Genomic DNA, 22742 nt, shown 5'->3' with positions numbered 1-22742 from the left:
TCTGACAAAGCCAGGCTGACTATCCCTGATCAAACCTTGCCTCCCCAAGCGGAAATAGATTCTTTCCTTCAGAATTTTCTCCAATAGTTTCCCTACCACTGACGTGAGACTTACTGGTCTGCAGTTCCCTGGCTTATCTCTACAACCCTTCTTAAATAGTGGAACCACATTAGCTGTTCTCCAGTCCTCTGGCACCTCCCCCGTGGTCAGAGAGGAATTAAAAATTTGGGTCGGAGCCCCTGCAATCTCCTCCCTTGCCTCCCTCAGCAGTCTGGGACACAAATCATCCAGACCTGGAGATTTGTCCACTTTTAAGCCTGCCAACACCTCCAATACCTTGTCACTCCCTATATCAATTTGCTCAAGAACCTCACAGTCTCTTCCCCCCCAAGTTCAATACCTTCATCCTCATTTTCTTGGTCGAAGATGGATGTGAAGTATTTGTTCAACACTCTAACGATGTCCTCTGGCTCCACCCATAGATTGCCCCCTTGGTCCCGAATGGGCCCTACTCTTTCCCTGGTTATCCTCTTCCCATTGATACACTTACAGAATATCTTGGGATTTTCCCCACTTTTACCAGCTAGAGCTTTCTCATATCCCCTCTTTGCTCTAACTGCTTTCTTCAGCTCCACCCTGCACTTTCTGTTCTCCACTAATGCCTCCGCTGATTTGTTCCCCTTGTACCTGCTAAAAGCCTCTCTTTTCCTTCTCATCGTATCCTGAATATCTCTGGTCAGCCATGGTTCTCTGGGCTTGTTATTCCTTCCTATCACCCTAGAGGGAACATGTTGAGACTGTACCCTCCCCATTTCCTTTCTGAATGCCCTCCACTGTTCCTCTGTAGATTTCCCCACAAGTAACTGTTCCCAATCTACCTTGGACGGATCCTGCCTTATTTTATTAAAATCCGCTCTCCCCCAATCCAGAACATCTTTTTGCAACTTGTCTATTCCTTTGCCCATAACAAGCTTAAATTGTACCATGTTGTGGTCGCTATCACTAAAATGCTCCCCCACCACCACCTCAGCCACCTGTCCGGCTTCATTCTCCAGAATTAGGTCCAGCACTGTGCCATCCCTTGTTGGGCCCTCTACATGTTGACATAAAAAGTTCTCCTATACACATTTCAAGAAACCCACTCCATTCAAGCCCTTAACACTTTGTCTATCCCAATTAATGTTGGGAATGTTGACACCACCTAATATAATTACCCTATTGTTATTGTTTTTACACACCTCCGCAAATTGTGCACACATTTGCTCCTCAATTTCCCACTGACTCTCTGGGGGTCTATAATAAAGACCTAATAATGTGGCTGCCCCTTTTTTATTCCTAAGCTCTACCCACAAAGTTTCATTCGATGCCCCCTCCAAGATTTCATCTCTGCTTACAGCAGTAACTGACTCCTTAACTAATAATGCAATGCCTCTTCCTCTTTTACCCCCTCCCCTGTCTCGCCTGAAGATTCTATATCCCGGAATGTTGAGCTGCCAATCCTGCCCCTCCCTCAACCACATCTCTGTGATGGCTACTATATCACAATTCCACGTGTCAATCCTCACCCTTAACTCATCCGTTTTACCTGTATACTCCAGGCATTAAAGTAGAGGCCGTCCAGCCTTGCCTTACACCCTTGAAACCTAATGCAGCTGTACTCCCTCTGACTTGATTGTTTTACTGTATTATGATGTGTCCCTATTCTGCTAACGTTCTGTGTCCCCTCCCCCTACCGAATTAGTTTAAACTCTTCCTAACAGCACTAGCAAATCCGCCTGCAAAGATGTTAGTCCCGCTCTGGTTCAGATGTAGACCATCCCGCTAGTACAGGTCCCACCTTCCCCAGAAACGGTCCCAGTGATCCAGGAATCTAAAACCCTCCCTCCTACACCAACTCTTAAGCCACGTATTCATCTGCACAATTCTCCTATTTCTGTGCTCGCTAGCACGTGGCACTGGGAGTAATCCAGAGATCAGAGAGGTCTTGCTTTTCAGTCTACTGCCCAACTCCCTGAATTCCTGATGCAAGACCTCATCCCTCTTTCTACCTATGTCATTGGTACCATGTACCATGACCTCTGCCTTATCATCCTCCCCCTTCAGGATGCCCTGCAGCCGTTCAGTGACATCCCGGACCCTGGCACCAGGGTGGCAACACACCATCCTGAAGTCACATTGACAGCCACAGCAGTGCCTATCTGTTCCCCTGACTATAGAATCCCCTATTACTATTGCTCTCCCTCTCTTCCTCCCCTCTTGTACAGACAGGCCACTTGTGGTGCCAGAAGCTTGGTTCTGTCTGCATTCCCTGGAGGAACCAGTGCCCTCATCAGCCTCCAAAATCAAATACCAATTTGTGAGCGGGACCCTGGGGGACTCCTGAACTACCTGCCTGTTTCTCTTGGACTGCCTGGTGGCCACCCATTCCCATCCTTCCTCAAGTCCCTTCAGCTGCGGTGTTACCACCTCTCTAAATGTGCTATCCACAATGCTCTCAGACTCGCGGATGCTCCACAGCTGCCGTTTCAGCTCTGAAACCAAAGCTTCCAGGAGCTGCAGCTGGACACACTTCCTGCACACATGCTGGTCCCGGGCACTGGAAATGTTCCCGGCTTCCCACATGGAGCACGAGGAGCACACCACGGCTTTGAGCTCTCCTGCCATGACTTATCCCTTTAAATTAAACCTTTTAAATCAATTACTCTAGGGCCCTTCTTTCCTGATCCTCGTTATTACAGAATATACAAACTATAAACCACAAAAAGACCTTAAACTATAAGCGATAGAAGTAGTAAATACTTACCTGACCTTACCCACTACTTACCAGTCAGTTCTCTCCCTTGTAGCCTCTACTGCTGCAGCAGGGCATGACCACTCTCTGAAGATTTAACAAGTTTGATAGCAAAGAAAAAATGCAAAGAGCACCTCTTCCCCTCTGCACTGAATTCCCACTGTGCACCAAATTGCCAATACCCACGTTCACTCTGGCTGTGTCTCACTCAGGATGAGGTCTCTCCCCTGCTCGTGTGCAAGCACACTGATCTCTCACACTCACTTTGCTGATGATCGAGAGTAGACTGATGGACTGTAATTGGCCGGGTTGGATTTGTCCTGCTTTGTGGATGAGACATACCTGGGCAATTTTCCACATAGCTGGGTGGATGCCGGTGTTGTAGCTGTCCTGGAACAGCTTGGCTAGGGGCGCAGCTAGTTCTGAAGTACAAGCCTTCAGTACTATTGCCAGAACATTGTCGGAACCCATAGCCTTTGCAGTATCCAGTGCCTTCAGCTGTTTCTTGACATCACGTTGAGTGAATTGAATTGGCTGAAGACTGATATTTGTGATGCTGGGCACCCCTGGAGGAGGCCAAGATGGATCAGCCACCCAGCACTTCTGGCCAAAGATGGTTACCAATGCTACAGCCTTGTCTTTTACACTGATGTGTGGAGCTTCCTCCTCATGTTAGCTGTTTAATTGTCCACCATCATTCACGACTGGATGTGGCAGGACTACAGAGTTTAGATCTGATCTGTTGGTTGTGGGATCGTTTATGTCTGACTTCTTGCCTAAAAAAAGGGGCCCTCAGAAATTCGACTTTTACACGAGTATATAGGTACACAATTGACCCATAAGTGTGCAGTAACACTCAACATTTGACATTAAAACTATGCACTTTTGATTAGCTCTTTGAGCACTTTTGATATTAGGGTGAAAAGTTGTCAGTGTAGTTTCTTGAAGACTATAATTCTCTCAGATCGATGCAATGATGGATCCATTCAATATTATTGTTACTTGAAAAATTTTGGTTCAGGGTTGCACTTTACATTTTAAAGCAAGCATGATACCTGAAGAAATCTGTATTTGATGTGAGATTATGTTTGTGATGCCTGGTATATTTCATCTGTTCAGTCTGTAAGTATCAGTTATTTATCTTAGGCTGAATTTTATCAGCCCAGACTTCAGCTGCTGATCTTAAAAATGCAGAGGCTAATATATATCTAAAATCAATACTTGCAAGATGATTTTCTGTTTCAAGGTTTTTGAGAAAAATATTAGCATGACAAGAATATGATGGATGCACTTGGGCCGTGGTTTTCAACTGAACCATTTTTATTCTGTAAAACAAAGGTCTGTTCCAGAGCATTGTATCAATCAGACATTTTAGCCTTGGGCAGAGCACTGAAATTCATGTATTCCTTTAAAAGACTGACTGTTTCACAAAATTCTAGCAAGAATACAAAAAGAAAATTCACATTTTAAAGAAGCATTTTAGGTCAGAAATCAGCCTGTCTTCCCCTCCGAAAACAACACGATACAGTGTTGTATTTCCTAGAAGCCTGAATATCAAATCTTTCTGGGAGAAGAAACACTCTGCCTGCTGCTGTGCTGTGGGATGATTCAACCAGTGAAACTAGTGGAGCACCCGAGGACAGAATATTCAGAGGGGCATTGCTGGCTACACCCTGTGCCTTCTAATCTCTGGTTCCAAAGTGCCTGCAGAGATTGGTCTGCCTGTTAACATGTGGCTTAAAGGCAATTGGGGAAGAGGAGTTTATATTTCAATACTACCGGTAAGAGGGGAAAAAAAATCTTCTGACTTCCAATACCAAGAAATCATTGTAAAATTTACTGAAAATTTCAGGCATTTTGTTTGCAGTTAAAAAGCAGCAACAGATTTCTTACCCAGAGTTAACCTGAAAACATCAGCAGTGTCAGTCAGCTGTAGAGTTCATAGCCTGTAAGCATAAAGCAATGTGTGGGCCTGCTCGAAACAGATTTAGTAGTACACATCACATCCAACAGCATTCATTAACTATGGGTTCCATCCTGTGTAGGAAAAGCTGTCACAAAAAGAATCCAAATTCTTGTATTCATTTTATTTTAATATACAATGTATTTTTGTATTGCATTAAAAAACTGGTATGATTTGGAATAATACACAAAAACATTAACAGTTTACAGATAAAAGTCAAACACTAAGGTGCAGAAATAATAGGATATCATTTACAAGCTTGGTTTATACAAGATGTGTATAATTGTCACTTAATTTAGTTAAAAAAAAACCCAAAAATCAGTAAGGTTACAGTCCAGCATTTGGCTATTACTACAGAGAAAACAGATGCTCTATTTACATCACAGTGAAGCTGTGGTTCGAAACCTCTTGGTTGACTTGCATGTATCATCAGCATAGTTTAATAAACGGTCTTATATACAGGATATTTAGTCACAGCACAAAAGAAATTAGATTTGCCTAATAGAAAATTCAATTCCACTCCTAAATATCGGCTAAATAAGGGTGGGGAATACTAGGAATGAATTCAGTTCAGATGCGGTAGGCAATATTTCAGCTTAAATTCACACATTCTCTCATTCATGCCTCAGTTTCTCATACAGTTCAATTTATTTTTTCTCTTTTTTAATTATCTCCAATCCTGCTGCTTGCTGACATATGATGTAGCAAAGTGTATTGTGGTATGATAAAGAAGTAGCAATCTATACACAGGAGCCTAGACAGCAAACGTTGGCAGGCAATTGCATTGTGGGGCAAAAGAGTTGGCTATGCTCACCCCATGTTTCCAGGTTTCACTGGATGGCAATAAGATGTAAAATTCTTACTGCCTAATGCACGTGTGCAAAGAAAAATGGAATCCAGCAAACAGCATCCCCATGAATTTTGACAGATTCCTCCTGGTCTACTTGGCTCAATGACACACTGGGAAATAAACTTCAGTCAAAAACTCTGTCTTAATAATTGTATTACCCTTGAACTGCAAGTACTGTTGTAAAAAGAAAAATATTTACATATTGGATGAGAGAATTCTGCACAAATTTACATTTGTCTTTTTTAAATAAACAATACTGAGGCCAGATGTCCTTGGGAGGTTTTTTTGGACGAACAAAATATCTGCTATTCATTAGCTATATTCCTGAATCCATCTCACTTTCTGGAATCAAGGGCATTTGCACACATTGAACAAGGGCTCACAACATTAAGGACCTAATTGGGAGGCCAACCTCAGGAAACTTGTAGGAGGCGGGGTTATGGTCTGGCTGCAAAGTAATGATTCCAGCTCAAAGAAATTTATAACAAATAAATTGGCTTTTTTTGTGAGGCCAGTTTTCATAATGCAGACTCATCAATGAATTTGCACTCCAGACACACAAAGCTTTGCTTGCCAAGCTCATGTAAGGAATTTGCGCAATGAGGATCCGCAAGTCATCAATTTGCCTGAATTCCATACTGTGTGCCAGGAATGCCAATTTATAAAATAATTCTTTTAAAATACATTCAAACTCTATGAGAACCAAGTTCATGAATGGCAGAAGTGCACAGCTTCGTCAGTCATCTTAAGCCTTTAGAAGACAGCTTGCAAATGGAAACACAAGAAATCACACTGCATCAGAATGAAAATAATTTACGAAAGCGAAACACATCTAGGTATAGAATTAATAACATTCTTATTGCGTATATTTGCTGGGGTTCTTTTTTTCTGGAAAAAAAATCAGAGGATTGCCCTTTTTCCTTTCTAAATGCTGATTTGTTAAAGTCACAGTGTAAGTTTTCCACTGGCAGGTATGTAATTTCATAATAAGCAAAGACAAATAAATAGTAGCCAATGACGACACACCTCCAGCAGTGATTGGTCTGCTCGTCAGGCAGCTAGATAACAAGTTAATTAAACTAAATGATTGTGTATGAACTTTGAAGAAAAATGAAAATAAACTTTGTCCAGAATAGAGCTTATTTATTGGTTGGTAAATCTTTATGCAGAGGAAGGCAGCTCTCACATATGCAACAAAGGCAACGACAGGACATTGTGACATGCACAAAGTCAATGTGGTGAAAACTGTTGGAGTAACTGATTGAATATCCTGAAAAAGCTGCATGATTTAAAGAATGCAAATGTGAGGATTGGATATTATTGTAAAGTAGCAACTCAATTTGGACAGGAAGACAAATAGTAGTTGTCAATTTTATATACAAAAAATACTACAGAAAAATTTCAGGGTGCAGCAAGTAGAGATCAAAGCAAGCATCTATTACGCATTCCCTGATAGGAAAGAAATCTACTGGGTAAAAGAATTTTTTAACTATTGGGGTGGAAATTAATTATGGCCCATTTTTGGGAGCATTTAGTCAAGTTTCAATAGACTAGGCCTGGGTATCAATGTAATGATTGCTGTGAGCTGCTGCCTCCTCCATGGGCAACTTGCTTCTTTGCTGGGCTACAGTTTGGGCTGGCTGCCTCACCAACAATGGCCTGAGAGCGAGTCTCGGTTTCTACAGTGGCCTCTAGTAATCCCTTTAAGTTGGGCTACTGCAGATCTGGAAAACCTAGTCGCAGCTTGTGCTGTCCAACTTGTCTTGAAGAATTTAACAAATGGGTCCAAAACACATGCAAGAACTTCATTTCAGGATTCAAATAATGTCTGTGCAAAGGGTCACCTAAAAGAAGGGTCCTGACAAATGTAGCCGTTGCCCAGCTCACTAGCAGCATTTGAATGAGGTCACAAAGCCAAATATGATTCAGGTCTTTCAATGCTCCACCCACCTTTGCACCCCTTTCAAGCAGAAGTTGAGAACTGCCCTGACTGTCTCCTTGTTGCCAATGTAATGCTTGTTTGCTTCATATGTTAAAAATAAGGAAATTAGCCCCAGCCCAGCAGGCATATCTCCAGATCCCAATACACTTTACCCAAACACCTAGGGACTAAAGCACCAGTGATGGCACATTTCTTTCAATATTGGCCTGTGGCATTTCTGGCAATGTGGAACAGAACACTGAGCCATTAAAAACATAGAAATTCACTTGTTAATGTCTTTAAACACAAGGTCTAGTTCTATTGCAATGCATCACAGCCTGGGTATTTGTCTCTGATTTCTACTAACAGACATAGCCCATAATTAATGCTTATTGTTAACAGACTCGCAGCTGAAAGTAAAAATGATTCATATTAAAAAGTTTTTTCCTTCGAAGAGGTTAGATAAACATTACATTTCAACACCACATTTATAGTCCATAACTACACAGGTTGACTTTTTGTGGTTTGGCACTAAAGATCATAACTGAAATTTGTGTTGTATTTCACCAAAATTGGGAATATTTCAGAAATCTGGATATTAAATGGGGATTGAAGAGGAGCCTAGAAATTTTCTGCATAATCTTCGTCGCACTAAAGCCTCGCAGAGGCCCCATAATATTTTTGAGATGGAAATCATGTCATTGAATCACATTTGTACAAAAAGAGAAGACTAATCCTCAACAATATTATTTGGCAATTATCAATTTAGCAGTGAAAAGATTGATGTTAAAACATTTTGAAAGAACATATTCTTTTGTGTTCACTTTTACTGTCTGGTGCTATGCAATTGATCTCTTCCATCAATAAGGCTGGTTGCAATCAAAGCTTAAACATAATTGCACAAATTAAGTTTGTCACAGAATGAGTCCCTGATACTTTGCTTACAAGTTTTCAGGGATACGAAAGTGAAACCCGTAGCTAAAACCTTTAAAAAGTAGTTGAAGTGAGTATGATAAATGTATTTAATGGGAAGTTGGGTATGCACATGAGGGAGAAAGGAATAGAAGGATACATTGCTAGGGTTAGAGGAAGTAAGATGGGTGGAGGTTGGTAATCATAAGCACCGGCTTGGACCTGTTGGGCCGAATGGCCTGATATTCTGCTGTAAAATATTACATATTAGAAGATGAGGACTATGAATTGGCACAAATAACAATGTAAGGCACGGTAATTGGATGTAATTTCTTTTGACAAAATATATGTTAGTTTTCTGGAAGATTTACTAACACAGTTGTAATATTTTCCCATGTTATCAATTATTTTGCCAGATTCTAGTAATACTATTTCAGATTTGAGAAAGAGAGATATATATATATAAAATGTATTTTTATCATAATAACCAGGGCAAGTGATTTGGTGGGATATGGCACACCCACAATAAGTTCCACAAATTTCTAAATTTTCTGTCCAAGTTTTGCAACTTTGTATAAAAGGTTTTAGAGCCAGTGAAAATGTGCCCTTCTGACTAGATATGAGCAGTAACAAATCATTTGTCCTAATAAGAAGCAACAATATGATTATGCTCTAAAACAAAAGCAATATGCTGTGGATGGTGGAAATCTGAAATAAAAATGACAAATGCTGAAAACACTCAGCGGGTCATTGACCCAAAATGTTAACTCTGTTTCTCTCTCCACAGATGCTGCCTGACTGCCGAATGTTTCCTGTATTTTCTGTCCTTAATATGATTATGATGACAATGAATAATATTGAAATAAATTGCTGATAAAAGTCTGAAAAAAAAATAGTACAGCCAAGTAGGCCTCATGTGCATTGTTGAAATTCGGGATTAATCATCAATGCTGCACAGAAACACAAACCCTATCCAAAAACTATTTGTAGTTCACATTTTTTTTTGTTGTTTTCATATTTTATATTTAATTCTTCATAATTGAAATCATGGGAATCTTGACAAATAATTTTAAAATATGGACTTAGTTCAAATAAAATTATACATAATTACATTTTCCATGAAGTACAAAAGCACATCAACTATCTTACATCAAAACTTAAATTCTTTACCAATATCGCATGTCTATATATCAAAAGTTGCCTGTGTATCAAAACCCTCTTCATTGTAGGTGAAATGAAGTTACTATTTTAGAAAATCTGTGGAATGACATAAACTACAGTAAATGACAAGTACAATATTTTGAATCTATAACTGAACAAACATTTTTAAGAACCAAAATCAAGCTTGAATGGAAAATACAAGCTGTGATTTTTATCTTTAATGAACCAATACACGATGGGCTCGATTTTAACTCTGTCTAAGTGAATGGGTTTTGACTTGAGTTAGAATAATGCCCGAATGTTGTAGCAAATCATACATTGTTCCTGGAAAACATGTGAACGTCTCATCAAATTAGGATGAGTAACAATAAAAACAGGTGTCAACTTTCAAAATTGAGTGGCTACTGCAGAACTTACCAGGGCTACTGTTTTATTATGTAGCTCTTTGTTTGAGGGAGCACCTTACACAAAACACACACTTTCAATATAATCATAACTTAAAAAGGCAATGTAAAATGCCTTTGTTGTAATAAATATATATGTTTCTCTTTGTATTAGGGGTTCCTTAATTGTCATTCCTTGTCTGATTATTTTATAATTGTGACATTTATCCACTAAAATGACATGACATTCTTGAACAAGTGTTCTGTTTGCAGAGTCCATGCTGTAAGTAATACATTTAGCCAATCAACGATGGTGGGGTCGGGGAGGGAGGGTACAATTAAAAAACTTTCAGCATTGATCCAGGACCATAAGATACACTTCAACATGGAATAGCTCCTAGTTTTCCACAACTTATTCGAGGACCATGCAGGCCTTGTAGATTTTTGAATTGAAGGACTCAGTAGCAGTGCTTCCGGTCTGGTACATATTGTTTAAGGAAATAAATATTTTAAAAAGGGAACCCTTCCTTTTTTGTTTTTATGTTCCAGTCTTCAACTCCCATTCCTACAAAACAAAATGAAAAAGTGAGAACAACTATTAGTTGTTTTCTATTTGAATAGGTTCTTGTAATTTTTTTCAAGTCTCCTGATTTTATTTAAATAAGAAAAAGTACCATATGGAAGATGCTTGTTCAATGAGTTTGCAGTCATGAATACCGGCTACAATCAATGTTCTCACTCACATGAGGTTTTGGATTTTTCCAGTTCAAGGACAAGGTTACAGTACATGATTAATTGCAGATATGAGGCAACACATGTAGCATGCTTGAAAGAAACAGGTGACTTTAGTGGTATGCTTCTCAAAGGTTTCCATCACTGTGGGTGTCACACCATGTCTGGATCTGTTGTGGCTAACTGACAGAGATGCTAGGTCACTGATCATAAAATCGAGGTTAAAGTAAACAAAGAATTTTCTGTTCTTTAATTGCACTATGAACCTCAGAGTGCAATTATTAGTGGAATGGTTGCTTTATGACCTATGTTACTCATGAAGACCACCTTGCTCCTGTATATTTCATGATAACAAACTATGCTGGAATTTTACATCCCAACCACAACCCTCCCCCCCACATACTCCTGGGAGCAGGCTGGCAGGGTGTAAAGTCAGGTGGTATGGTGGAGGATGCCATGCCAATCACCTACCCACCTCCACTGGTAGTTTACCAATGACAGAGTGTGTCAGGCCACACGTCCACCCTTGGGCTGATTGAGGACTGCCTGTGGACTTGGTGGGGTGCCTCCTGTTTGGGTGTGCCAAATGGAGGGACACCCAGCAGAAAGGATTGCCCCCACTTGAATCACCACCAACTTCCCCATCACTGCCCCCACCCACCTGACTGGCCTGGCAAGACCACCTACTTACTTTCCAGTCCAATGCTATGGTTCCGTGTGGGGGACTAGTGGGGGTGAAGTAGTCAAAGGCCATCTCTACCAGCTGCTGGGACTGCTAGCCAGCCAGCAAATCTTGGAGCTGACGGGCTGAAAGCCACAAACTCAGGCACCTCTTTTTTTAATTCATTCATGGGATGTGGCCATGCATTTATTGCCCATCCCACATTGAGCCAACCACATTGCTGTGGGTCTGAAGGCCAGACCAGGTAAGGACAGCAGATTTCCTTCCCTAATGGGCATTAGTGAACCTGACAGGTTCTTATAACAATGCTTATCATTAGACTTTTAATTCCAGACTTTTACTGGATTCAAATTCCATCATCTGCAGTGGTGGAATTCAAACCTGGGTCTCTGGATTATTAGTCCAGTGATAATACCACTACACCAACACCTCCCCACTCAGTTTTATGGCCTGATGACCATAATATCCAGTCATGCCTTCCCAGGCTAGTGGAATGGACTCGCCCCCCCAACTTTTCAGCTAGCGGGCAGGGCCACTCACTCCGTGTAAAATTTAGCCCTGGGTTCCACTTGAGGTTAATGAATTTCCCTTTATCGGGGTGGTGGGGTGACAACTTTAACCTAACCTGCCAGTGGGGAACTGAGAACAGAAATTAAAATTGGATGAGGTGTAAAATGCCTGGCCGTGCTGATCCCATCAGTCTGCCTCCAAGTGGGTTAGGTTTAAATTACTTTCCTCCCCTAATTTTACTTCTTCATGACCTTTAATTGTCAAACAGAAGGGAAGCCAAACTGCACCTTCCCACCCAAAGGAAAGAGACCGATGGAACATTTCACCTGAGAAAAAACATTGGTACAAAGAGACTATGGTACCCTGATGGCGATGCTACCAAAGTAGCAACCAAACGCTCAAGAGTTCCAATTCCAACACGGCAAGTTGTGAACCCAACTTCAATATGTTGGGTAATTTGTCAGCAACAGAAAATGGCCACAAAAGCTGCTGTGTTCAGAACACAGGTACAGGAGGAGGCCATTCAGTACCTCAAGCCTGTTCTCATCCAATTCAATGGAGATCATGGGTGATCTGTATCTGATCTCCATTCAGCTGACTTGGCTCCATGTCCCTTAAAACCCAGGGCTTGCAAAAATCTATTGATCTCAGATTTTAAATGATTAACTGAACTTTTCATGCAAGGGTGTTACATAAAAATCCAACTGGTTCATTAATATCTGTTGGGCAAGGGATTGGGCCTTATCTGATAGGTCCAAAATCTTACTGGGCTTTAATGTAACTCAGGATGACTCACTGGCCTTGATACTACTCTTCCATGACAGGTGGAGAGGATCATTTAAAAACTGATAATCAGAGAATGCAACCCAACCTGCTATGTATGTGCCCATCACCATTTCCACAGCAGCAGACTTCACAGCGTGTGGGTGTCCCATCTTGGAGAGGCAAGAGACTTTATTAATAAATGTAAATTATGCTCCCACAAGGCAGTTAGGATTTAAATGTAACGTTTACCAGCTCGGTTTCCCAGGGACAGAATCTTCTGTCCAGCGAGCAGGGGTGGGGCCCGCTTGCCGGTGCATAAAATGACGTGGGCGTGCGTCCTGACGTCACCCCGCATCATTTAGATTTTCAGGTCGGCAGGCGCGCCCACCGACTTGTCAACGGCCTATTAAGGCTATTAAAAAAACTAATTGAAATCATTAATGGACCTGCCTGTCCAACCTTAAAGTTGGCGGGCAGGCCGGGAGCCCTGGCGGGCTTCTGAAAAAGCATGAAACTTCATTCATGGGCGGGATGAGGTTTCATGGGTGATTTAAAAATCTCAGAATATTTCAAAATAAAAGTTATGGACATGTCCCAACTCAGGTGACAGTGTCACATGAGGGGGCATGGCAGTGGCATTTTTTTCTCGTCTTTATTTGAAGATTCAAATCTGAGCCAATCTCCCCGAGGCAGCATTTTGCCTCAGGGAGATCTGTGCGCTATTTCGTGTGCTTGCGTGAAAGAGCACACTGCCGGCTCGGAACTCCCCCCCCCCCACCCCCCCACCCGACCACCACCACCGCCCACGCAGGGAGCACATAGCACTTCCTGGCGGACATCATGCTGGGTGGACCTTAATTGGCTTGCCCACATAAAATGGCAGCGCGCCCCCAATCGGGGGCACCGATCAGGAACCCACCCACCCGCGCCCACTCTCGCACATCCCCCCCGATGGGGGGAAATGTTGCCCCAGGGCTCAGAAAACCCGTCAGTGAAAGGGAGATGAGAGCTGCCCAGTTAAGCAGATTAGTGACTTTTAGAACTCTTTTATGAGTTAAGAAGAGCAATAGTTCTGCCCCCGGTCCCTCGAGGAAGCACTCAGCATCTCTTCTGCCGATCACCATCTCTCCTCACTGCTGCAATCCGTGACCCCCAATCCTGTCAGGACCAAGCCCTGATCTCGAGCCGCCTGCCAGGCTCCAAATCTATTTGGTCCTGAGGTCTAAGCTCAAGCCCTAATCTCTACCTTTCTTGCTCCTGATCGCCAGACTCCGACTCCGCTAGCCCACACCCGACCATGCTTAACTATCTCCCGATTGTCAGGGATTGCTGGCTTTCCCACTAGATCAGCCCATCAATCTGGCCAACTGCTGTGTGGGAAATAGAGAATGCGATGATAATGAGGTCCTGCTGTTAATACTGTCAGGACCTCCTTGCCGCAACCACCTCCACACCCCCGGTCAAGCGTTCCATGTTCTCCCCTGCTATTACGCTTGCATACCGTCCCCACTAATACAGGGGCCATAATGCATTCAAGACTACTAGCAATGGCCATTAATCACTGCTGTACCCACAGCCCAAGAACAAATTTCCTGTTGCTAGAAAGTGTTGATCTTGAATTTCCGTGGGGGATCTCCTGTTGCAACTTTGGTGGCCTCAATGGCTGAAGACAACCTTTTGCAAATTCAGGGTATTTCACTGTGTGAAACTGTTCATCCCACACAAGATGTATGCTGCTACAGTACATATCAGGTCACGTGCACTGAGCTCTGGTTTTTATGATTTGAGAGTAGTTTTCACTTGAAACTAATGCCAGTAATATAAGATGATGCCTCCCAGGTCCAAACGGTGCTATTTGTGGAATGTTTCCTAATTGCTTGGGCAGCTGCTTACATTTCAGATATCTGCAACAATGAGTTTCTGTGAAATGAGGGAATAAGCAATGCTGTGCTAGTCTTGTGTACCTTGGCCTTCCTGCGAACATGGCCTCGACTTGGGGAAGAAACCATGGAAGGTGGTCTTCTTCCGAGAACAGCTGCATTCACAGGCAGCGAGGATGGCTCAGTGTCACTTGTATCACAGCTGGAAGCTGGAGAATTGTCCAGGGTGCGATGCATGAACACAGGGGACTGAAAGGAACCATAAATAATGCAATAAATATTTCAAAATTCAGAGGTTTCCCTACCTGCCCTCTGTGTTACACGTAAATATTCTGTAAACCTCTAATTGTGTTGAGACACTGGAAACAGAAATGCTAACATTTCCATTTTGCTTTCTGTTAAATACAAATATTAAAAAAGGTTTTATATAGGCATTACGTGTAGCAGCAGTAGGGGCCCATTCACTGTTTTACTGCACACAACAAAAGAAACCTACCCTCGGAAGCTTGGGGAAGAGAAGTGGTATTATCTACATTTTATTTTCTCCAATAACTCATTTCTGTGTAGTACACACCATTCCCTAACTGAGAAAGGAGACCAGCCAAGACCAGTAGACCAATATTGTACAGCAATGTCATTTTCATTGGTTTACCAGCTAGCATAGCACAACATCAGAACTAGAAAGTACTGTCTGTAATTCTTTACATTGTCACTCCACAGTAGATTCGGCCCAATCATCGTTGGATTGCCACTCCGCTCCTATTTTCCTACCTTAGACTGAAGCTCCACATTTCTCGTCTGGACTTCCAACCCTGGCCTGCTGAGAAATGTGGAGCGTCGCTGCTTCTGGAGTCCTTCAGAGTAGTGTAGGAGCGTCTGGGGAAACAAAACCACGCCCCCTTTTTACAGCATCAGCTGCCACATTCCGGTAAGTTTAAATGTCACTTTGACAAGCTTGGGAGAGAAGGTAGGTGTGTAAGGTATGTGGGTGAGTGGATAGAATGCAGCGTGGTGGGGGTTGGTTGGGGGGGTTCAGGAGGCGACCAGTGGTGGGGTCATTGGTGGAGGGGTGGGTGCGGCCGATATCAGTAGTATAGTTATGCAGGAGTTAGGATTGGTTTTAATCTTTCTAACTTTTCCAGGGTAACTATTCTGCTAAGTAAGTTGGAACCATCCGAAGTCTCAAACTTTAAATCGGCGTTTCAGAGGGTATTTGCCCAGCAGAAGTTCAAACTTCCTGAGCAATTCCCATGCAGTCCTTATGTGGGCTTCCAAGGGGTCCCCTAGCGCACCTTCCGGGGTACCTCTGGAGTACGACTCTCCAGAGATCGGAAGATCTGGGCCATTATTTCTTACTCCATTATCCCTTTTCCCATTAGGTCTCCAACCACTGCCATCACCTCAGAGAGGAACAATCTGAGCTGTCAACAACATCACATCATAGGCAGACAGAACAGGGCCACTTGTACAGAGATGAGCTCATGAGAAATGTTGTGAAAGACCATTCCAGACAGTAAGGTGCCCTTTCCAGTAAACTGTGCTACCCCAAGCAGTGCCAGATTACTTCACCTGACAGACTGTCCCGGGATTTATTTAAACCCCGGCCACTTGATGATAGGATCCACAAGACACTTTGTTTGTCTTTAATGGTGATTCTTTTTGACACTGTTCTTCATTACACATCCTTGTTGCACATTGTGCACTGTAACTGAGAAGAAGGTGGTTTTAGCTATTGAGGCAAGCTTCACCAATGCCAATTCACAATGTGGCCAACTGAGGTGAGTGCTGAAATGAAATCTTGAGATAGAGGGGTAGAAACTGGACCTTGCACTGTCAGGTTGAAAAATGGAGGCAAGTCCTCGGACACTGTCCTGTGCTTGAAAGGCTTCTGAAATACATGAGTGCCCAGATTGGGTCACCAAGCTTTTCGAAAATCACACCATGTGTTAATGAAGAGCCCAGCACCTGTTCTAAGACACTTCACTGAAACTGGGCTGTCCCGTGTTCAGCAGGTTCCAGGCCTGAGCTGCTGCAGATACCCTGCCCTGAATACAATTAGCAAGCAGCTGCCAATAAAAGGGTCATTTTAAAAAATACATTCATGTGCAACCACAAGCAGGTGGAGTGCTCCCCTTTGTTTCGTCTTGGGTTTGGAGTCTAGATGGGGTTTCTTTAGGGTTTGCCTGTTACCCTAGGAATGGTACCATAGACTGTTACCGGTCAAAAACCATTTTTGTTTATTTATAGATTTACGCATATCTCAGTACGCTGTACCAGGCTGTACTTCTGCTTCCCACCAAAACTGTCTCTTAATCATGTGACATTGCATCACAGTTACATCAGTAGTTACGTCAGTATCAGGTGCTCCTGATGTCAACACTTTACTCAACACCTTTGACTTTTCATTCTCTCTTCACCCATTTCCCCCACCCCTCTTAAGAACTTGCTCAAGGGCCACTGTTAGTGGTTATAGGGTATTCAGATGAGATAGAGAGAGGGATAGAAGAGGAGGGGAGGATCGCAATATTGATCAAGGAATCAATTATAGCAGTGAGGAGGGATGATATCCTGGAAGGATCATCAAATGAGGTCATATGGGTAGAAGTAAAAACATAAAAGGGGCAAACACGCTCTTGGGTGTGTACTATAGGCCCTCAAACAGTCAGGGAGAGATAGGGGATCAAATATGTAATCAAATTTCAGAGAAGTGTAAGAATAAGGCAGTAATAGTAGGGGATTTTAACTACCCAAATATTAACTGGGATCGTTTTACTGTGCAAGGTAGGGAGGGAGCAAAATTCTTAAGTTGCATCCAGGAGAACTTTTTTAGCCAGTATATAGAAAGCCCAGCAAGGGAGAGGGCAGTTCTGTACCTAATATTCGGAAATGAACCCAGGCAGGTGGAAGGCATATCATAGGGGAGCATTTTGGAGATAGTGACCATAACTCAGTTAGATTTAGGATAATTATGAAAAAGGATAAGGTTGGGCCGGGAATAAAAGTTCTAAACTGGGGAAAGACTAATTTTACTAAGATGAAACACAATTTGGCTCAAGTGGACTGGGACCAGCTACTTGCAGATAAAACTGTCAGACCAGTGAGAGGCATTCAAGGAGGAAACAGCTAGAGTACAGGGCAAATATGTTCCCAATAAGACAAAGGGGGAGGACCAAGTCCGGAGAACCCTGGATGTCAAGGGACATAAAGGTTAGGATTAAGAAAAAAAGAGCTTATGGCAGATACTGAGGACTCAATACAGCAGAGCCCTGAGAGGAGTATAAAAAGTGCAGGGGGGATCTTAAAAAGGAAATTAGGAAAGCTAACAGAATGCATGAGAAAGCATTTGTGGGTAGAGTAAATGAAAACTCAAAGGGGAGTTTAAATATATAAAGAGCAAGAGAATAACTAAGGAAAGAGTAGGCCAATTGGGGACCATGGAGGTAATCTGTGTGTGGACCTGGAAGATGTGGGATACAGTCCTCAATGAATACTTTACATCGGTCTTCACAGTGGAAAAGGACAACGCAGGTATAGACATCAGGGTAGAGCACTGAATTATTAGAGGAAATTAACAGAGAAACAGAGGGGGGTACTAGCGGGTTTAATTGCCTCAAGAGTGGATAAATCCGCAGGCCTGGATGAGATGTATCCAAGGCTGTTGAGGGAGGCAAGAAAAGAGATATCAGGGGCCCTGGCAGTAATTTTCAAATCCTCTCTGGCCACAGGTGAGGTGCCAGAGGACTGGAGGACTGTTAATGTTGCCCCATTATTAAAAAAGGGAGGAAGGGATAGATCAAGAAATTACAGGCCAGTCAGTGGTGGGGAAATCACTAGAAAGAATTCTGAGGGACAGAATATATCTGCACTTGGTGAGACATGGATTAATCAGGGATAGTCAGCATGGATTTGACAAACATGCGTTTGACAAATTTGATCAATTTTTTGAGGAGGTAACCAGGAGTGTTGATGAGGGCAATGCATTTGATGTGGTCTACATGGACTTTAGCGAGGCTTTTTGATAATGTCCCTCATGGCAGACTGGTCAAGAAAGTAAGAGCTCATGGGATCCAAGGCAAAGTGGCATGTTGGATCCAAAATTGGCAGAGAGGCAGAAAGCAGAGGGTGATGGTAGAGGGGTGTTTCTGTGACTGGAAGTCTGTTTCCAGTGGGGTTCCGCAGGGCTTGGTGCTGGGGCCCTTACTGTTTGTGGTGTCCATAAACGATTTGGACTTAAATGTAGGGGGTATGATCAAGAAGTTTGTGGATGACATGAAAATTGGTAGGGTGGTAAATAGTGAGGAAGATAGCTGTAAACTGCAGGAGGATATCAATGGACTGGTCAGGTGGGCAGAGCAGAGGCAAATGGAATTCAACCCGGAAAAGTGTGAGGTAATGCACTTGCTAACAAGGCAAGGGGTTAACACTATGAATGATAGGACCCCAGAAAATACTGAAGATCAGAGGGACCTTGGTGTGCATATCCACAGATCCCTGAAGGAGCAGGGCAGGTAGATAAAATGGTTAAGAAGGCATATGGGACACTTGCCTTTATTAGCTGAGGCATTGAATACAAAAGCAGGGAGGTTATGGTGGAGCTGTATAAAACGCTGGTTAGGCCACATCTGGAGTACTGCGTGTAGTTCTGGTCACCACATTATAGGAAGGATGCGATTGCACTGGAAAGGGTGCAGAGGAGATTTACCAGGATGCTGCCTGGGCTGGATGGTCTGAGCTATGAGGAAAGTTTGGATAGGCTGGGTTTTTTTTCCTTGGAGCAGCGAAGGTTGAGAGGGGACTTGACAGAGGTGTATAAGATTATGAGGGGTGTAGATAGGGTGGATAGGAAGACACTTTTTCCATTAGTAGAGGGGTCAATAATCAGGGGGCAGAGATTTAAGATGAGGTAGAAGGCTTAGAGGAGAGTTGAGGAGAAATTTTTTCACTCAGAGGGTGGTGGAAGTCTGGAACTCACTGCCTGAAATGGTGGTTGAGTCAGAAACTTTCGTAACATTTAAGAAGTATTTAGATATTCACTTGTGTTACCATAGCCTTCAGGGCTATGGGCCAAATGCTGGAAAATGGGATTAGTGTAGTCAGATCTTTGTTGACCGGCGTGGACACGATGGGCCGAATGGCCTCCTTCTGTGCTGTGAACATCCATGAGTCCATGTTGCCGTTCCTTCACTGTCACTGGATCAAAATCCTGGAACTCCCTCCCTAACAGCACTGTGGGTGTACCTACACCACACAGACTGCAGTGGTTCAAGAAGGCAGCTCACCACCACCTTCTCGAGGGCAATTAGGGATGGGCAACAAATGCTGGCCTTGCCTGTGATGCTCACATCCTGTGAACAAATACACATGCACGTATACATACACAAGTTGTCATTGTTGTGAAAATGAAATACTTTCATTTCTAGATTAATGTCTAGTTCTTGCATACATCCCCACTAAAGCTAACGGAACAGGAAAGGATATGATCATAGACTAGCAATCCAAAGGTCATTAGTTCAAAACCTACCGTAGTAAATTTTCAAATTCAATTTAATAAAAATGTAAATGTCATATGCTATGACTGGGATGTTTCCAAGGAAGCAACTGACATTTTGACCAGCCGGGAATCCACTGCCAGATTTTATACACACTTCTTAAAAAAACAATCAACATTTTAGGTGTGGGTCATTTGTGAATATACAAACAACAATGGACAGGACAAGTCTCTATCGTCCATCCAGCCCATCCCATACCATTTTTCATACATTGTGCATGTGTTTACCTGTGGGCTGGAGGTTCTTGATGACTTTGGTTCTATTGTCAGGCCCAGTGTGGGGCCTCCAGCAAGAGCTTTCTTCAAAGTTTCATTCACTTCTGTCAGCTCCAATTCCAAGTTCACACGTTCAGTCTCTTTCATCTTGCACTCCTCCTCTAATTTCTTTAGCTTTGTCTCTAGAGCGGCCTGAGACTTCTTACCTATTATTTAATTTAAAAATAAAAAGTACAATGACATTTCAGCATTAAAATGGGTAGGACATAAACTGAGCATCTGACCCAAACCTGCCCTGTTCCCACCAGGTGGGATTAGTTAAAATTACTGCTGGTCTCTTTGGATGGTTCAAGGAGATATTGGGGGTAAGTTTAATGGTAGAAATATGTTACAGGCTAGATTAAACTAAAACAAGTGAATGTTTTGTTGTGAGAGAAAATTAGAAAAGTTTAGCACTAAGGTCTCAGTTCAATCGTGAGAGATTTTAATCTTTCTAATGTATGCAGGACAAAGTTTAGTTAAGTACTTCAAGAGTCTTTTCTTCAACCAAGGGTGAGGAACTCACAATGGGGAAGTCCATATGGAAGCTGCCCCTAACAAATAAGCAGTGAGCATTAGGTCATGTAAGTACGACCAATAGATAATAAAAACTAATTTGGAAAGGGCACGAGGTGTGAAGGGGGGAAACCTTGTGGAGACTTTGGCTTTAGGGCAAGGGGAAGGGAGGGGTGCTGGAGGCAGCTGAATGGATCACCATCCTTGGGTGAAGTGACGCTGGGAGTCCTCAACATTGACTCTGAACCCTACAAAGCCTCATGGATTCAGGTCAAGGAAAGTTGATGATCACCATCTACTTGACCTCAAGGGTTGAGGGGCTGAATGGCCTACTCCTGCTCCTTTTTCTTATGTTGTTATGATCACCCTAGAAGCCAATATTTTGTAAAGATATTTGAATTCCCAGTGACCCACTTAAAGATAATAAATACTAGATTTCAAGTTTTAAGACTTTCACTGTAACAAACTAAAATCAACATCAAAATTACTTAGTAGGCAACTAATAATTTAAACCACAGAAATTATAATCCTATTAATGTCTTAACGTGACCGATAGCCCTACATAGATATATATATATACTTAACTGCAAATTCTCCATCAGATTGCAGTCTTTACGTACCATGACTATTCAATGTCCTTTCCCTCAGTCTCCCGAGAATTCCTGAACTGACTTTCAGCCATAAAGCCCACCCTGGTGATTCCTTCTCCTGGTCTCACCATGGAAAATCTTCCAGTGTCCCTAAATCGCAGCGGGTTCCTTCTCTTCAACCTGTATATAAACTTTCCACAGCATTCTGTCTGGTAGCTAACAGAGAAAACCACTTCTTTCTTGCAGTCTGCCGCAACTGCTATTCTGTCTCATTCTCTCTCTCTTTCTGTCTCTGTTCAAGGTCTATGAGACTGTATTAACAATAACATTTGCTTCTGCCTTCGTTTTCAGGTGTTAAACCTAATATATGCATTTTGATAACATATAATCTGGGCACCCAGGTCTCCATGGTAACTAGGCTAGACAGGCTTGTTGTCAGATAGATCACATGACTCTTTCACTAATTCATTTTACCTTAAATTAAAAAGGCAGTCAACTCGTAACACTTTATCCAGATAATTCACATCATATCACATGATATTGAGATGTGTATCCATGCATTGCTTGAGTGAAGGTCATGGGATCTGACAATATCGTAGCTGACGTGTTGAACATTTGTGCACTAGACACTAGCTCCCATAGCCAAACTGTTCCAGTACAGCTATGATTCTAACATCTACCTAACATTATGGAAGATTATCATGGCAAATTATAACCACAAACAACAGGATAAATCTCACCCAGCCAATTATCACTTTATTAGTCTCCCCTAATCATCAGTAAACTGTCTTCAAGCACTTTGGACGGAATCATCCCAGAATTGCACTAAGTGTGGTAGTGGGTGTGAAAAAAGTCATTTTACCCACCAGCCACAATGGCGGGTTTTTGCACTGTATCATCAGCTTCCCATCTCATTAATTATGCAGCCACAAGAACCATGCTGTCACACTGGTGGGTGGCCTCTGAATCGCCTGCCACTCTGTTACCTCACCGTTTCCTCACTCCGGGGTGCCATATCTAAATTGCAGCCGCACATACAGTTCTCAATATTTACAGCCCAGGACTGCTCCAGTGAAGACATGGCCCTGAAAGCCAAGAAAAGTTTAGTCACTCATCACTTGAATGCCTTTTGGAGGCCCGCCGTGATGTCCTCCACCCCCGCACCGGCCGCAGGAGGTCCAGTAATCTCACCACTCTGGCTTGGAAGGCAATGGCAGTGGCGGTCAGTGCCAATGCTGCATAGAAGAGAATGGCCATCAAGTGCAGAAAGAGGATGAATGATC

At 42.7% G+C, this 22742-nt stretch overlaps 1 protein-coding gene across 5 annotated transcripts in view; it reads right to left on the bottom strand.

Moving 5' to 3' along the window:
- Window positions 1–9450: 9450 nt before the first annotated feature.
- afap1 (actin filament associated protein 1) overlaps window positions 9451–22742 on the bottom strand; it is a 284152-nt gene continuing 270860 nt past the window's right edge. For 3 of the 5 annotated variants that reach the window (XM_078542197.1, XM_078542215.1, XM_078542206.1), the window contains 4 exons: window positions 20327–20520; window positions 15322–15426; window positions 14635–14799; window positions 9451–10546 (listed from right to left, as the gene is read on the bottom strand). In XM_078542197.1, coding sequence (XP_078398323.1) covers window positions 10520–10546; window positions 14635–14799; window positions 15322–15426; window positions 20327–20520 — 491 coding nt within the window. In that variant the 3' untranslated portion in view covers window positions 9451–10519. The remainder of the gene's footprint in view (window positions 10547–14634; window positions 14800–15321; window positions 15427–20326; window positions 20521–22742) is intronic. The other 2 variants (XM_078542224.1, XM_078542234.1) reach the window with 1 other exon arrangement.

Source organism: Cetorhinus maximus, chromosome 1 (genome assembly GCF_964194155.1).
Source record: "Cetorhinus maximus chromosome 1, sCetMax3.hap1.1, whole genome shotgun sequence".
NCBI lineage: Eukaryota > Metazoa > Chordata > Chondrichthyes > Lamniformes > Cetorhinidae > Cetorhinus > Cetorhinus maximus.
Note: the sequence above shows the minus strand (reverse complement) of the source record. Positions and strands in the feature narration are given on the sequence as shown.